The 18,295-nt window shown below is 39.9% G+C and overlaps 2 protein-coding genes across 3 annotated transcripts in view; one reads left to right on the top strand and one right to left on the bottom strand.

Moving 5' to 3' along the window:
- LOC133528776 (TWiK family of potassium channels protein 18) overlaps positions 1-18,295 on the top strand; it is a 67,846-nt gene that overhangs the window by 19,893 nt on the left and 29,658 nt on the right. For both annotated transcript variants that reach the window (XM_061866240.1, XM_061866241.1), the window contains exons 2-3: positions 11,119-11,372; positions 13,988-14,088. In XM_061866240.1, the coding sequence (XP_061722224.1) occupies positions 11,356-11,372; positions 13,988-14,088 (118 nt within the window). In that variant the 5' untranslated portion in view covers positions 11,119-11,355. The remainder of the gene's footprint in view (positions 1-11,118; positions 11,373-13,987; positions 14,089-18,295) is intronic.
- Positions 1,692-5,972, bottom strand: LOC133529142 (uncharacterized). The gene is made up of 2 exons (XM_061866780.1): positions 5,085-5,972; positions 1,692-1,782 (listed from the first exon to the last, which is right to left on the bottom strand). The coding sequence occupies exons 1-2, from the start codon at positions 5,942-5,944 to the stop codon at positions 1,770-1,772; spliced, it is 873 nt and encodes a 290-aa protein (XP_061722764.1). The 5' UTR covers positions 5,945-5,972; the 3' UTR covers positions 1,692-1,769.

The following is an 18,295-nucleotide window of genomic DNA, read 5'->3' as shown; positions in this document are numbered from 1 at the left end:
AACAACGACAAATTTCAAAAGACACAAGACAAGGACACCGAAACGTCTAAACGAGGTCAACCGAGGACGTCCGAGGCAGCACTGAAGAACAAATCAGAGCAGTTGCTGTCAGGTACGTCACCAGCTGGAGGGACGGAGACGAAGTCAGCGCGCGCCCTGCGTGCGAAGGCGAGAACTGCGCCTGCGACGACGGCCGCGCCGATGCCGCGCAAGTCCTTGTCTCTCAGACCGGAGTTGCCAACTACATCTACATCTGTCGCACCTCTCGCACTACAGCGTAAGTGTTCCCCGCAACCGACCATCGCAACTGCAGCGCCGAATGCCTCCGATATAAAGCCGAGCGATGACATCGGCAACCCACCGTGTGTGGCCATAACACCCGCGGAGCAAGACGCAGAGTCAAGAGATCACGATATAGGCTGGAAGAAGGTATCCTATAAGCGCAATAAACCATCACGAAAAAACGTCTTTGTAGGGACAGGTAACGAACATGTCGACATCAAAGCGGTTGAAAAGGTTAAATACTTGCAGGCGTGGTCTTTTAGACCAGAGACAACGACAGAAAACATTGTAAGCTTTTTAAGAAAGACTATTGACTCAGACGATTATGTCGTATCTAAAAGAGAGATTAAAACGAACGAGCATGCTGCATTTCTGATAGGAATTCCAGAAAGTTACTTTGACACGTTTAATACGCCGACGGTATAGCCACCGCGTGTTAAATTCACACAGTGGTTTCGAGGCCAACCCCGCGCTGCGCGGGGAGCCGCTGCCATCGCTGCTACGCGCCAGTAGCGAATCTAAACTACCCGCCACTGTCGCACTAAAAAACAAAATAAAAACAAATGTTCAACCTGTTTCGCATGATGTTGTATTACGCATATGTCATCAAAATATCCGAGCGTTAGACAACAAAACGCAAAGATTAGAGGTCTTACTGCAAAATGAGATGGCTTGTGATGTACTGGGTTTAACCGAGCACTGGCTAACCGAAGCTAAGTTGCAATGCGTTAACATAGATGGCTTCAAACGGATATCTAGCTACTGCAGAGCGGAGAATGAACACGGCGGATCATGTTTATATGTGCGTGACCAGATAATAGCTACAGAGAACTTAGAATTGACTTCTTTGTCCGCGGATCGCTATTGCGAAATCTCGGCTATAGATCTTTTAGAATTTAATGTAACTATTGTTTGTTTGTATAGATCTAACTGTCAAATAGCTAACAACGAATTCCTATGGTACCTAGAACGTCTGCTCGAAAAATTGTCTAATGTCGAGAGAGTTTGTGTTATTATAGGGGACACCAACATAGACGACTTAGATTATTCAAAACCGGTCTATAAAAGGTTACATGACCTCCTTCGGGCCCATGACTATGAAAACATTGTAAGTTTTCCCACAAGGATCACGACAACGACTGCAACCAGTCTGGATCACATGTACTGGAACGGGGAGCGCGACGCACTGCGTGCAACTCCCGTAACAACCAATCTTAGTGACCACCTCGCCGTGCGCGCCGCGCTGGTGCGTCCGCGCCGCGAGCCTCCGCCTCGCACGCGACGCGCTCGCGTTTACTCGCCTCGTAACTATGCCTATTTTGGCGCAGCCATAGAGAGCGTAGACTGGCAACAAATTATAGACAGACTGATATATATGAAACCGGGAGCGATAGCAAGAAAAACGACCGTTTGCTTTGACGTCTGTTTTATTACTGGTCTTGTAGGTAGATCACAAAACTATAGCATACAGATCATATCCTCCACCATTAATTTTGGAACCTGTTAAACAAACAAACACGCTAATTAACAGGTGCTTAACTTAAAAATACTTCTTAAAATCTACGTTGACTCTGGGACGCAAGCGTCGTTGGGCGGACGGCAAATCCTCACTTTGATCAGCCGCGTTATCAAAACCGGCGGCTGCCTGCGGCAGAGACGGTGCCTCCGCTGGCGGTACATGAGGCATTTCTCGTTCACCCTCTGTGTCAGCGTCCTCACAGTCATTCCACTCCTCCCTGCCCTCTGTTGATTCGTTATTCTCACTTAACAGAATTTCTGGGAGCTCTGTGCTCGGTCCAGGTTCAATGGTAGCCGAAGGTGGAGCAGGTGGGGGTGAAAATGATTGTGACTGTGACATAATGGTTTCACTAATTAAATCAGAATTTTGTTCTGTTTCCTGACGCTTAAATATTTGGTCGACATGACGAATACATTCGGTATTATAATCAGCTACAAATACTTTGTACATTCTACGGCCAATTGAATTTAGCACTTTTCCTTTTACCCAACTTTCTTTTCTATCAATATACCATCTAACCCATACTAAATCGCCGGTGCGAAATTCCCGACTAATATTAGAGGCTTCCTGCAAAAAAAATGTTGGGTCATTATCTTTTGGCAGTAGAAGGTCCAATCGTGTCCTTAATTCGCGACCAAACATTAATTTTGCAGGTGTCGCCCCAGTAGAAGTATGTACAGTATTTCGGTATGTAAACAAATATCCCCGCAAGGAGTCATGTACAGCTTGTACTGGCAAATTTTCTTTTAATATTGATTTTAAGATTTTTTTACAAATTTTTACACTTATTTCCGCTTGTCCGTTACTACACGGGTTGTAGATAGGAGACGTCATGTGCTTAATACCATTACTGGAACAAAATTCTCTGAATTCCGCGGAAGCAATTTTTACGTCATTGTCAGATACAAGCAAGTTAGGGATGCCAAAACATGAAAATATTTGCTTTAACTTGCCAATCAACGCTTTAGTTGCCGTTCCATTTTCCATATGACAACACTCTATCCACTTACTATACGCATCTACCAGAATCAAATACGTTCGAGAACCGATTACCATATAGTCGATATGAACGCGTTGGAAGGGTGCGCCCGGGCGCGGCCACGACGCGGGCGGCGCTCGCGCCGGCGCGGCGCGCATCGCGGCGCACGTCGCGCACGAGCCGGCCCTCTGTTCGATATCGTTATCTATACCTGGCCACCACATCCTACTTCGTGCATTACTTTTCATCTTTACAATTCCCAGATGAGAACTGTGCAATTCATCTAATATGCGTACCCTGAGTGCTGCGGGAACTACGACCTTGTGGCCCCGCAATAGGCACCCACTTTCATACTGTAAATCTGCCTTATTGCGGAAATAAGAAAGAATCGACATACATTTAATTTTCCTTGGCCACCCCCGTTGCATGTACTTAATAACGGTTTGTAATACGTTATCAGTTTCGGTCGCTTGCTGAATGTCTTTATGTAAAACAGCTGGTGAACATGAATTCAAAAACTTTAACGAGGAATAGGTATCATGCTCATGGTCACTTTTGCAACAAGTATCCGCTAACGGTGCGCGAGAAAAATAATCGGCCACTATATTGTTTTCGCCCGATGTATACTGCACATTGTAATTGTAAGCAGATAAAATTATTGCGTACCTTTGCAACCGCAGCGCTGTCGTCATTGAAATTCCCGTTTTATTATTAAATATAGATATCAACGGCTTGTGGTCAGTTTTCAAAATAAACGGATCGCTTCGACCGTACAAATACTGGTGGAATTTTTTTACTCCAAATATTATAGCCGTCGCTTCTTTGTGAAGTTGACTATAATTTTTTTTCACTAGCCGAAAGTGACCTTGACGCGAAGGCGAGCGGCCTCTCGACTCCGGTGACGTCACGTGAACTAAGTACCGCTCCTAAGCCTGAGGGTCCCGCATCTACCCCCAAAACAAGTTGAGCCGTGGGGTCAAAATGGGCCAGGACTCTCTCCGAAGCCAACTCACGTTTTACGCGTTGCGCAGCCTCTCGCTGACGCACACCCCACTCCCACTGAGCTTTCGCCCCGAGCAGATCGTATAACGGCCGCATAACACTAGACGCATTAGGGATGAAATTCCTATAATAATTAATCATCCCCACCAAACGCCTAACCTCTGCCACATTAGTAGGATCAGGCGAGTCCAATATGGCCTTGACTTTTGCGAAACTACTTTGCAAACCACTTTTACTAATTGAGTAGCCGAGATAAGTTACAGAGTCTTGGAAAAATTCGCACTTTTCTTTTTGCAATCTAAGCCCTGCTTCATTTAACCTATGCAATACTTTTTTTAACCGATCCAGATGTGTTATTTTATCGGGGCCGGTAACACAGATGTCGTCCAGCCAACAACTTACTCCGTCGATACCTGAAAGTAACATCTCCATAGACTTCTGAAATATAGCAGGCGCATTGGCTAATCCATACACAAGACGAGTGTATTTATACAAACCTTTCTGTGTATTGATGGTCGTGAGCTCTTGTGACTCGTCACTTAATACAAATTGATTATAAGCGTTTTTTAAATCTATTTTGCTATAATGCTCACCCCCTCCTAGTTTTGCAAATACTTCCTCTATTTTCGGTAGGGGATATTTATCGATAATCAGGTCTTTGTTAAGAGTCACCGAGAAATCGCCAGCAATCCTAACTTTTCCGTTTTCTTTTAATACCGGTACGATAGGGGTGGCATATTGTGAATAGCTAACCGGTACTAAAATACCTAAACTAACTAATCTGTCTAACTCACGTTCAACTTGCCCTTTCAATGCAAATGGAACTGCGCGAGGCTTAAAAAATTTCGGGACACTGTTAGGTTTTAATTGTAAATGTACTTTTAATTTATTAAACGTCCCTAACTCGTCTTGCCACAATTCGGGATATTGTTCCAATAATGTAGCCACATCGCCGTCAGCAGATAAGTTTTTATTGTTTACATTTTGCGTTAAGGTCAAGTTAAATGCGGACATAAAATCTCTTCCCAATAGAGGCGGGCCTCCGTTTTTGACTACAAAAACTCTTAATTCCTTAGTTTGTCCATTATAGGTCAAGTGACATAAAAAAATCCCAGGGGTTGAATTTTATGTCCGTCATACAAACACATCCTAATATCACTATCTAACAATTTATACTCGCAAAACATGTCATTATATAACTTTTCTGACATAACACAGGTAGCAGACCCGCAATCTAGTTCCATTTGTAATTTTTGATTGCCAATTAATACATTTAATTCTATCGGCTTAGTAATTACATACCTTAAGTTAAACATTTGACATTCCTCACAATCGTCTACCTCGCTGCGATTCAACGACGACGATTCGCCAACGGAAACGTTATGCACTCGCGCACTTTCACCACAAACTTTCTTTAAGTGACCCTTTTTGCCGCACTTTTGACACTTATACGATTTATAACGACAATTGATTTCCGTATGATTTTTCATTCCGCAAACCGTACACTGCTCGGGAGTCGAACGTGGATCCCGCTGACCGCTGCCGCTCGCGCTAGCGCGACCGCGCGCGCCTCTCGCGCCACCGCGATATCCACCCTCCGTTTGCGCTCGAAAAACTGGCTCCTCCTTAATGGTAATTAATTTCGCTTCTCGGGCACTCTCCGTCTGTTCTGCCAACTCTAAAGCCTTGGCAAAGTTTAGTGACGATGGCTTTTGCTCGAATAGTTTATCGCGCACGGAACCTGAGCCCAGACCGAGCACGAAACGATCCCTGAGGTTCGTCTCCAGGGCAGAATCAAAATCGCAATAACTTGCCAGACCTCTTAATCTTGCCGCCCATTCGCTCAACGTTTCGTCTGCACTCTTCATCGCCCCGAAAAACTTCGCCTTATCCGCAAAAGTACACTGCTTTTGTTTGAAATGTTCGTCGAGTAATAAAACCAGCGCGTCATAACTTAAGGAATCTATCTCCTTTGGATAAGCTAAATTGCGCACTAACCGATAACTTTCATCCGATAAATGTGTAATCGTGATGGCACTTTTTTTTTCTACTTCCGATATACCGTTCACTAGAAAAAACTTTGTTAACCGGCTCTTGAATATCGCCCACTCGGTAGTCTTATGATCAAAAATAGGCAAATTTCCTAAATACGATTGCGACATAATTAAAACGCACGAATTATCCTCGTTAGCCAGATGATATATATGAAACCGGGAGCGATAGCAAGAAAAACGACCGTTTGCCTTGACGTCTGTTTTATTACTGGTCTTGTAGGTAGATCACAAAACTATAGCATACAGATCACAGACACAATATGTCCGTGCAAAACCTGATCATATCCATCAACAATATAATTAGGAACAAATTTGAAATTTGTTTTCCGCTTACCACGGTAAACAATCATAAGAGGAACTCATGGGTAACTAGTGACATATATGAATTTAAGAAATTATTATTTGACATAATAGACATTGGAAAACTTTTGCCCGGCAATATGACAATTTCGAACTTAATAACGGACATGAATAATAAATACACCTTAATGCTTAATTTAAAAAAATCGTCCTTTTATACAAATAAATTACACAAGAGTACTAACACTATCCGGTCGATGTGGACAATAATAAATCAGGAGAGAGGCAGATTGATCAATGACTCGATAGAGTTCACGGATATGATCAGGGATTGTAACGGTGATCACTTTATATGTAAAAAAGATGCCGCCGATGCTATGAATCGCGGACTAGCCGGGGCAGCGGCGGCGAGCGGCGCGCGGCCCGCTTCGCGCCCCGCCGCGCTCGCCGCACTGCGCGCCGCGCGCCCGCCCGCCGACAGGTGCATAAGACTAAGGCCTTTCACGTCAGACGAAGTGTATAGGATCATTACATCCGGGATAGCAAGGAAAGCGACGAGAGATATATTCGATATCTCGGTCGTCTTACTCAGTTCTGCAGCACCGCATCTGGCACCCATACTGGCGGCAGCATACAATCGGTGTATCCGCGAGGGAGTATTTCCGGACGCTCTGAAGAAAAGTCGTATAGCTCCGCTATTTAAGGGCAAGGGCAAGAGAGAGGCCATCGACGGATACAGGCCGGTCGCCATCATCCCGGTTCTAGCCAAGGTGTTCGAGTACGGCCTTAGTGCGAGAATAACCGACCACCTCATGGCAACAAACGCGCTATCCGACCGGCAATATGCATATCGCAAAGGCCGTTCGACTACATCCTTGACACGTCACGTAGTACGTCAAATACTAGAGGCTCGAGAGTGCAAAAAACAAGTCGCAATTTTATGCTGTGACCTGTCTAAAGCGTTCGACGTAGCGGACCATGACGTTTTGGAAGACAAACTGCGCCACTATGGCTTTGCCAATCGAGCTCTCGAGCTCATGATGGACATGCTGCGCGACAGGTCTCAGGTGGTGGTGGCAGACAGCGGCCGCGTGCAGTCGGACGCGGTGCATACCAGCATGGGCGTAGCGCAGGGATCATCAGTTTCTAATATCTTGTTCTCCCTTTTGCTTAACGACCTACCCGACGCTATATATACCGGCGAGATTTTCATGTATGCGGATGACGTTGCGGTGGTTGTGTGCGCACCGACCTGTGATGCCCTAGATGCGCAACTAAATGTGACTGCCGCATGCCTATCAGATTGGTTCCGAAGTAACGGTCTCATTTTGAATATAAAAAAAACTCACTTCATTCACTTCGATCTCTCGGGTAGGCAGATGGAGTCACTGTCAGTAAACGCGAACGGAATTAATATAGATCAAGTCACAAATACGACCTTCTTGGGCTTTGATTTGGATAGAGGACTGACTTGGGCGGCCCATATCGATAAGGTGTGTGGTAAACTCTCAGCGTCCTGTTTCGCCCTAAAAAGGCTGGCTCGGATCCTCCCCCGCGACATGGTGCGAAATTGTTATTTCGCATCAGTGCACGCACATCTGCAATACGGAGTAGATCTGTGGGCTAGTGCTGCAGATTGGGAAAGGGTGTTTCGTCTCCAAAAACGTGCCGTACGAGCCATAGTTCGCATCTCACAAACGGAGCCTACGAAGCCTCACTTTAAGTCTCTGGGCATATTAACACTGCCATCGCTGCTGATACTCCAAGCAGCAGTGCACGCGCGAGAACAGTTGGAAGATACAGTTTTGAGCAAAAGTAACGAAACGTCTCGCCGTTATGCGGTACGTTCCACTCGAATTGGGAGAAGACTCCCAGCCGTGTCGCACAAGCTAGCCAAGTCAGCCAAACTCGTGCACGTTATGGGTCCGAAGGTATATAATCATCTACCCAATGAAATAGTTAACACACACAGCAACACAATCTTCAAAACAAAACTGAAGAGTTGGCTAATCGAGCAGGCTTTCTATGACCATAAAGAATTCTACAGCCGTGATCTTACAAAATCAAATATGTAAATAATATAACGTACTCTGCATGTATTAGTGCAGTTATCAGCCATAATCTTATGTGTTAATTTAATGTTTTATATTTTCCTATAGATATAGGCAATTACTGTGACCTGTAATTTTTATTACTAATAAATTGATTATGATTATTATGATTATTATTATGATTACAAGTAAAATTTGACCCACTTCCCGATTTCAGGTGAAGTTCAAAATTTTCATACATATGTAAGTTGGGTGACAATGCAATACGAGTTTGCCATCGAGCTGATCTGATGAAGGAGACAGGTGGTGGTCATATACTCTGTAATAAAACAACGTAACCTAATGTAGTTGGGTTTTTTAGAACTGTGTCGACGAGTGTGGGTTACCTGTGGAAAGAAAAGTAGCCAGTAATCGAAACTTATATCAAAAATGAAATTTTTGGCTAAATGAAATTTTTGACAAAATGAAATTTTTGACAAAATGAAATTTTTGACAAAATGAAATTTTTGACAAAATGAAATTTTTGACAAAATGAAATATTTATCATTATCTTGCCCATAAATATTTATTGTTCAAACCCGAATATTAATATTTACACAACCCTGGTTCTGAGTGTTTTCCTCGAATCGACTCCTATTAATTTGTTTTGGAATCCAATTTGAACTTACAAATCAATGTTAATTTGATCTCTTATTTCCCGTGTCAAGTGTTCGTGGTATGCCACTCGTAAGTATTTATATACGGAAAGCTAGATGCGTTGCTAATAAATAATATGTCAATATCTAATCAATAACATATTCTTAAAGTTGGAATGCCACTATTTCGAACGCTTGGTAAAAGGATATTGCTTATTTAGCTAGTTTAGATTCAATCAATCGCACAAACACTATGCATCATAGTCAAACTGAAATGCTGCCTTTAGAAATGCGCGTAGGTAACACTGAAACTTTTTGGACTAGGCTACGACAGTGTGCAATAAATATAAACATATTTTTTTTGTAAACAAAACTAGCTGTTTGCTCATTTCTAAGTTGCTTTGCACTTGATTGTCGAATTTTAGGATCATTTTTTAAATTTATATATATTTTATCTTTGACACGTAGAGACTTTTACATCTCATTCGTTTATTAAAGTTTATATTTGTGTATAATTCTAATCCTATAATTTAAATTAGGATACGCATCCTTATACAAACGCTCAACTCTCGCTCGATCTCCCACAGAAACATTAGAGGGAAGCACACAAAAATATGTGATATAATATCTTTAGTCAATACAGACGCAGAGGAAATTGAATTATGCAATATGGGCAAAATGGGTTACCTTTTTTATTAACCCATTGTAACCCTTACTGCAAAGACGTAAGGTCTACTATCGACCATTCAAAAAGTTTCTCTGTGTACAGTGAGAACAGGGTAATTAATGGATAGAGTAAATAATGGCGTTATTCTGTGAGGAATGGCTTCGTGTGGGCAACGCGAGGATATCTACTCTATGAATAGGAATGGAGCCAGATACTGATTTAATCATTTGGTACGGTTTTGATCTTATTCTGACAAGACCTTGAATATCGCTTTCGCTGCTTGGAGCATGCAAAACTAGCAGGCCGATTCGAGCCTTAGTTAGGTACTCGATTTGTTTCCGATATTCTTTCATTCATTCTTTAAAAATTATCCTTCCGGTGTTTCTATTTTGCCAGTATCAATGTATTAGGAGCTTTAAATACGACTCAAACTGTACGGTTAGTACAAAACTGTGTACGGTGATTTCATCAGTTGTAAAGCGATAGCTGGACTTTATGAGTAGCACGTGGACTACCGGCCGTTGACTCCAAGATGGTGGTTAATTGCGTTTTAAGACTAATTCTCCATTCACTGCACACTACCACATTAGTTTACTGCACAATAAACTATCGTTATTACACTTTAAACAATATTAATGAGCAAAAACCAAAGGAATCAATCACGAGGCGTGACTATCAAGATGGCGCTCGAACCGAAAAAAAAAAGTTACATTTCTTCAGCCAAAAACGTCAGTTTTGACACTGACAGAACAGTATCATATCGGAATGAAATCGAATAACTAAAACTCGAATTGGCCTGGTGAGAGTCGTGAGTGAGATGCGCGCCAATCACCAAGATGATCGTTGAGGTCGTATCAAAACAAGTTTTAAGCCATAACTAATTGTTAAATTAGAATCGGCCTCCTGATTTTCTGTGGAGTGTTAAACCGTGGATATGTTAGAGTTTAATAAATAATGATGTTTTCTGTTTAGCAATTAAATAAACTACATGTTAAAGTAATCCAGACGTTAAAATAAGGTAAACTTACAACTACTTATAGGTAGACAACATGCGCCGAGGACGTTCGTCAATTACGTGTCTACCAGGCCAATTCGGACGTGAACCTGAAATCAAATCGATATTTGAATAATATTGGAATCATATCAGTTAGCTCTGCTGTCTTTCGCGCATTCATTTCGCTCTGACTTTACGTTTTCCCAAAAATGCTGAAATAATTACCATCAATGACATAAGTAGGTTTCAAGGGCTCTTTCACCAGACATTATTACATTTATAGACACCATAAGGTGACATGAAAAAAATGTACATTGCAACATTTATACACCTTCCAATATCTGGGTAAACATTACATTATAATATTTAATTTGAAAATAAATTATTACTACATTATAACAGAGATTTTACATTTTCATCAATTAAATGAATTATTATTAACCATAGAGACTTATAAGTCTCTATATTCAATAATACATTAAATTTAGAGATATAACAGGTCCCTAATTGATGTCAGATTTACTACTACTACTAAAATAAAACCAAAAGCGTCAAATCGAAAATAATACCTATTAAATAAGTGTTTATAATATATATGTATACCAAATTAATCGTAAAATATTTCATTGTTTCAGATCCTGTTGCAATCTGATTAATTAAAAAAACTAGCTGAAATAAAAACATGGCGATTAGTTAGCAAATACTTCAAAATCATATCATTTGCCATTCACACAAGTCCACGCGACATCAGCAATGACACAAAGTATTAGTAAGCGCTAACCGGGTCATCGCCCAGAAATGCTCATAGGTGGAAAGAGTTTTGACATGTGGTGAATCCAAGATGGCGGCATTAGACGCGACAGGATGACAGCATGCCCCGGCGCAGGAGGTCAGTATTTTAAATTTAAACACAGCGGAACTATCGTAAGGATATAATTGATAATTGTCGTAGTGACATTCGAAAACTCGTTGAATGGTTTCCTGTATTATTGCGTATTTTTTTTAGTCTCTTACGTTTATTATGCGTGGTAGAGAAAAACTATAACATACTAAATTATATTTAAACTATCATATGAATTTGTGGAAATCCGTGGTCTCTGCCTACTCCCCCGGGAAATTGACGTAACTATATGTCTCGATACGAATTCCATAACGTCGGATGTGAACATTCGACTGAAATGACATTTTAATTTAACACCGCGGTCATAAATAACGCATTCTCTTTCGAATAAGCTAACTCTGATACTTATTTCCATCATTTTTAGTTTCCGAGATACAGAAAGTTCATAGGTCTGATTTGTGAATTTTCCAAATTTCTGTGAGGCGTTAAACATTATTTCACATCCGTCTTTTTCCATAGTTGTGCCTCTCACACGTTTTGATTTTGTGGACGTGGCGGTAAATAACTTGAGACTTTATGGATCTAAAACATAGACACATTGTGTGGAGTGTATCAGTAGATACGACGTTTTGCCTATAACCTTAGTAACAATACTATTTGAACTTTAGACTTTATGGTCACAATATTCAAAATCTTGAGTGTAAGCAAGTCAAAATACGACTTTATACCTCACTTGTATTGTTCAATCGTCGGATCAGATACATTCTGCATAAAGAACCGCATTTTTAAATACTACAAAAAATATATCTAGAATAGAATGCAAAAAATCCTTGCTGAATAAAACAAATGATTAGTCTTTCTTGCCCTCATACTTTGTGACATAATAGTAAATTAGTGTCAATTTTGTTTTTGATCTCCTAAAAAGTTGACTTTATTCACATACGACCATATGGAACTGGAGGCGCGATGTATGTATGTATCATATGACTCGACTAAAATACAGAGAATAGACATTAAATATGAATTACCTGCTTAAAAATAGAAGGCGGGATTTTTTCGAGGGAATAAAGTATGAAATAGTTCAAGCCAGGAGTATACAATTATTTTAAGGATCAACAACTCGCATGTGATACTCCTGGAATTAATTTATTATTATTATTATTTCTTATTATTAATATTAATATTATTAATAATTTATTCCTTTATTTCTCTTTCTTCTTAGGGTTATGTTTTTTACAATATGGATATAAAATGGGATGGGATATAAAAGTAAAATATAAAAATACATTAAAAAATACTATACAAAACACATATAAACACATTGTAAAAAACCTAACCTAGGGTGCCGCCAGCAGCGGGGCAGGGCCCAAGCTGCCGGTGGTCAGGGCCGCAGAGAGAGGAACCGACGTACTATACGCGCCGTGTCCAAAATTACTGCCTTCTGCATCTGACCCTTGATCCAGCCACCTAGCGAGAGTCTCTCTAGGTGTTGGTCGAGACTCTTCGCTATGAGACCGTTCGCTGACACGACTATCGGAACAATGATCGTCGAGTCAACATCCCACATGGCAGTAATCTCGTGAGTCAAGTCTAGGTACTTACTGGACTTGTCCTTCTCGGCTTTCACGAGATTCTCGTCATGGGGGATGGTGACGTCGACGAGCACGGTCCGGCGCTGCGATCGGTCTATCAGCACGATGTCAGGCTTATTGGCAACAATAGTCCTGTCAGTGATGATAGATCGATCCCAATAGAGCGTGGCACGGCCATTTTCGAGAACTGGCACAGGTAAGTACTTGTAATACGGCACTTCGTGGTCCACAAGGCCGTATAGGAGAGCAAGCTGCTGGTGAATGATTCTGGCTACGAGATTATGTCTGTGCAAGTACTCGCCGTTAGCAAGATGAGAAGAACCGGAGATGATATGCCTAATTAATATTAATATTTATTATTATATTAATTCTCGCGGAAGTGTTCCTATTAGACTAACGACATTTATTTATTTATTTAATCTTTATTGCACAAAAGAAAACTTTATAGTACAAAAGGCGGACTTAATGCCATGAGGCATTCTCTACCGGTCAACTTTTAGGCAATAATGCAGAGAGATTGTGGGCGGTGCTACTTTACAACAACCAAATATAATACAATAACATACCATACATACATAAATATACATACTTATATTTCGTATAATATATACATAAATAATGACAAAACATATAGAGCTTACACATATATTATTAATTTTTCATTCTGCTAGCAAAGAAAGCACGTAAGGATTTTTTAAATGCAAACTTATTTTGAGCATTTTTGATACCGCATGGAAGTCCGTTCCAAAGACGCTGCCTGCACGGAAACATTGGGACCGATTCGAACTTTAAGATACTTACGTCAAACATTTTCTATTACACTAGACTTATGTTGACCGGAATATGGACCGTGATTACCTTTTGTATTGTTTTCGAGCTCCCGATATTTCAACGTAGTTACATGCATCTTGTTCACGGGTAACTGAAGATAGCGGATAGGTGTCAAAGTTGTTTACGCCGCGCTCGGTCTACCCTCATTCGTGCGCGTCGGCTGCGTTCGCTTTCAAGTTTATAAGTCTAGTGAAACATTAAAAACAGTACAAAGTTAAAATGTTCCATATAAAATTGCAGGAGACTGGCGTCACGCCTGAGGGACTACCTGCGCAACTTCCTGGCCTTCTTGTTCAGCAACGTCGGCGTGGTGGTGCTGGTCGTCGCTTATACTGTGGCTGGTAAGTTTTATGTTCATTTATATGAATTATAGTAGAAGTTCAGCGAAGCGTACGGTGCGGCGGACAGCGTGGCATCAAATCCGTATGGCCGCTCGCAAACGTTTGCATTCGTTTGTTATGAGCGCTGCACGCCCCACTGCACGCTCTGCTCAAGCGTCCGCTCAGTTAGCACTTAGAGCATGTGAGGGACAGTGGGCCTTCATAAGTTGCACCATATCTTCAACAACCCTTTTGTAATTGATTCATCTCAGTCCATAAACGAGCAGATGGACGGCTAGTCTTTAACGGAAGGCATCCATAAGTTAGTAAAAAAGAAGTAGTAATATATATATATATATATATATATATATATTTGTAATGTGTATGCTAGTTTTAAGGTATTTATTTATGGGTCACTAATTGCGTAAAATAAAGTTTTTCCAATCATTTAAATTACCTGCAAATCAATCAACTAACGAGTATCAGAAGCAAATGAACGTAAAGTTTTCTCCTAATGTAGATACCTTGAATTCATCAGTAATAATAAGTATAGAGAAATATTTAATCTTGAACAAAACGCTGATATTTACAAAAATATATCTGCTTAAGATAGAAATTATAACGTACTATATTTCGAAATTAGTTTGCGCTACAGCGTTAATCATCCTAATCTACAAAATGAATTGTAATATCTTCACCAACACAGACAATTTGTTCTTGAATCGCATTAATATTTTACAAGCAATTGGAGAGAATGATAGCGATCGCCATGGACACAGTTTTGGAGTCAATTCATCACGCGCTGTAATTAATGGGGGTAGTGATGTACCGGTTTGAGGAAATTTCCCGACTTAAAGCAAAATAAAATTAAGTGCCGGAACTAAGGTATTTATAATTTTGTTATGTGTTTGATCGTAATTTTGATATGAATATTCTTAACAATGGGTCAAGAGAAACACTTATAGGCAAAATAAACCGTTAGGAATTACTTAAGGATTTGAAAAGCTTAATTAAACAATAATACCCACGTAAAAAGAAGGATTTTCATCGTACGGTTTTCCTTGCCCCCAGCCAAATTAACTGTTTCTGTTACTTATGGCATGATTTCTTAATAATAATAATAAATAGTGTAAGCAAATATGAATTTTACGTTGGCAACATTCTAAAAATACCTAAATGAATGTGAGAGTGATGGGTAATGTTTCATGCCTTACCTGGCAACACGTTAGTTAGGAAGCGGTAGGGGTAAGCGGAAGCTAAGGAGAGTGTTGTACAGACTCGTGCACTTGGATTGAGGAAGTCAAAGAGACGACATCTTGATGGTAACGGGTTGAGCAAAGTTAAAGAGGCACTTCCATTTTATAATTAGAGCACTCGGATATATTTATAATACTTAGGAACAAAATGTCTCGGGGAACAATTTCTCATTCTAGTCTTAGAAAACCCGTTCTATAAAATAGAACTTTATCCTTTTATTTTAAATTGTCAAGCGCCGAAAAGAGGTCTACTTATACAGTTCTGCTGAGTTTGTCGGTCGTTATGACATTTTGTCAATCTGCAGATAAGACATTGACAGGCCAGTGCGAACACACCTGACATCGTACCGATATTTTGATAATATTGGAATCATTTAAATTAGCTGTCATTCGCACGTTCATTGCGTTCTGACTTGTCCGTTACGTACATCAGCGAGACACCCGCGCGAATCACAGCTAACTGATATGATTCAAATATCGATTTGATGTCAGGCACGTTCGCATTGGCCTGTAAGTCTCACGAGAATGGGGTAAAACTGAGAAATAAAAGGTAAACTCGTTTTATCTATCTATAGTAATGCGTGAAGCCTAGAGGGACATTCTGACTTAAGAAAAATAATCACAGTTGACTGATGATTTATTTGGTATAAGAAAATAAACATTTTTAAAATGCGTGCCTATAGTACCACCTAAAAGTAATCTTATAGACGCTACGCGCTTTCTGTGTGTTGCGTCAATAAGTTTACTTTAGGGCGTGAGGGTTTAACCACGACTCACGCTAGACCGGGCCGGGGCCGGACTGGAGCTTGCGGCGCTTCGTTTTCCATGGAAAGCACCACGTGATCACCGATCAGCCGTCATAGAAAATGACGTGTCGGACGTCTCGTCCGGGCCCGGCTCGGTCTAGCGTGAAACATCCTTAAGTTCTCTGCTGGGTTGGATTTTTAAAGAGGTTTTATCTGTACTACCCATAATCTTAAGAAACTACGAACAACTCGTTTATCATTCGATAATAAGTAATAATAATAAATAATAATAAATATTATACGACATCATTACACAAATTGACTAAGTCCCACAGTAAGCTCAATAAGGCTTGTGTTGAGGGTACTTAGACAACGATATATATAATATATAAATATTTATAAATACTTAAATACATAGAAAACACCCATGACTCAGGAACAAATATCCATGCTCATCACACGAATAAATGCCCTTACCAGGATTTGAACCCGGGACCATCAGCTTCGTAGCCAGGGTCACTACCCACTAAGCCAAACCGGTCGTCAAATTTGATACTCGTAAGATAATCCTTTTTTTTAAAGCAATGTTTCTGTAGCCCATCCCTAATGCCACACAATGCCTTAGTAAAAAGAAGCCAAGTTCTTTCAATTTAATATACAAAGAATGGCGGGCTTTGAAAAGTATTTTATTGTTAGAAAATTTGATTTATGAGTTGGTTATTAGCTTGTGCTTGGTGTTCGAAATTTAAAATTGTTGGGGTGTTTTGTTATTTACTTGTTACATGAAATTCCATTGTCTTTATAATTTTATATCAATTGAAATAAAAATTAATTTTAAGTTTTTATTAACTTTAAACACGCAACTTGTTCAAGCGTAGCAATTTTAAAATGTAAGTTAAGTATAATTTAATACACTTTTTAGGGTTCCGTAGCCAAATGGCAAAAAACGGAACCCTTATAAATTCGTCATGTCCGTCTATCTGTCCGATTATGTTACTCAAACTTGGTAAGTAGATGTATTCTATGAACCGCATTAGGATTTTTACACAAAAATAGAAAAAAAGCAATAAATTTTGGGGGTTCCCCATACTTAGAACTGAAACTCAAAAAATCTTTTTTTCATTAAACCCATACGTGTGGGGTATCTATGGATAGGTCTTTAAAAATGATATTGAGGTTTCTAATATCATTTATTTCTAAACTGAATAGTTTGCGCGAGAGACAGTTCCAAAGTGGTAAAACTTCTAAAATAACAGAATGAACGATCTAAAAAAATATATGATATACATTACCATGCAAACTTCCACCGAAAATTGGTTTGAACGAGATCTAGTAAACAGTAGTTTTTTTTAATACGTCATAAATGGTACGGAACCCTTCATGGGCGAGTCCGACTCGCACTTGGCCGCTTTTATTAAGAGTCCGCAGCAAACTCGGCCGAATTCCTCTTTCCCATACAAACGGAGTTTCGTTCTCATTTTAAAACTATGTGTTGGATTGTAATGAAACTTTGCACATACAATGTCATTATGAGGTCTATCTATGCCTGTAATTAGTATATAGTTAGTTACAGCGTATAAAGCAAAACAACTAGAGTAAAAACAAGTTTTGTATGAAAAATTTGAATTCGCTGTGTTTTTTACCCATGGTATCTGAAGATACATAAACTAATTACAGGCATAGATATCCTATTGTAAGTGTAAAGTCTAATGCATCTACACTATTCAAGGAATTATCCAAAAAAATAGCAGACGCTACCCGTGATCGTAGAGCTGGCAGCTTCCTCACACAGAGAATAAGTATTGCGATACAACGAGGAAATGCTGCCAGCATCTACGGCACCATGCCGCAGGGGGATAGTTTTTAATTATTTATTTTAAGATTTAGTTTTATTCATTTTTAGATTTAGATTTTATGTTTTATATGTATTATGTTGTGTTTTTAAATAAATTGTATTTACTAATAAAAAAAAAAAGTGTAAAGTTTAAGAGAAATCTAGCTAATCGTTAGGTACAGATCGTAGAGCGTAACTACGTTTGTATGGAGGACCGTGCTTGCTGCGGACTTTTAATACATAACTATCCCTAAAATAATGGTGAAGTAAAGGTACCTACTTCATACATGTAGAGGTTACTTAAACGCAACGGTAGCGTGTGGTCATGTGAATGTGAGCGCTATCATAAGAAACATTTGCGCAAACCCAGATCCAAACATTGGCAACTTTTC

This window comes from Cydia pomonella, chromosome 20 (assembly GCF_033807575.1).
Source record: "Cydia pomonella isolate Wapato2018A chromosome 20, ilCydPomo1, whole genome shotgun sequence".
Taxonomy (NCBI): Eukaryota; Metazoa; Arthropoda; class Insecta; order Lepidoptera; family Tortricidae; genus Cydia; species Cydia pomonella.
Note: the sequence above shows the minus strand (reverse complement) of the source record. Positions and strands in the feature narration are given on the sequence as shown.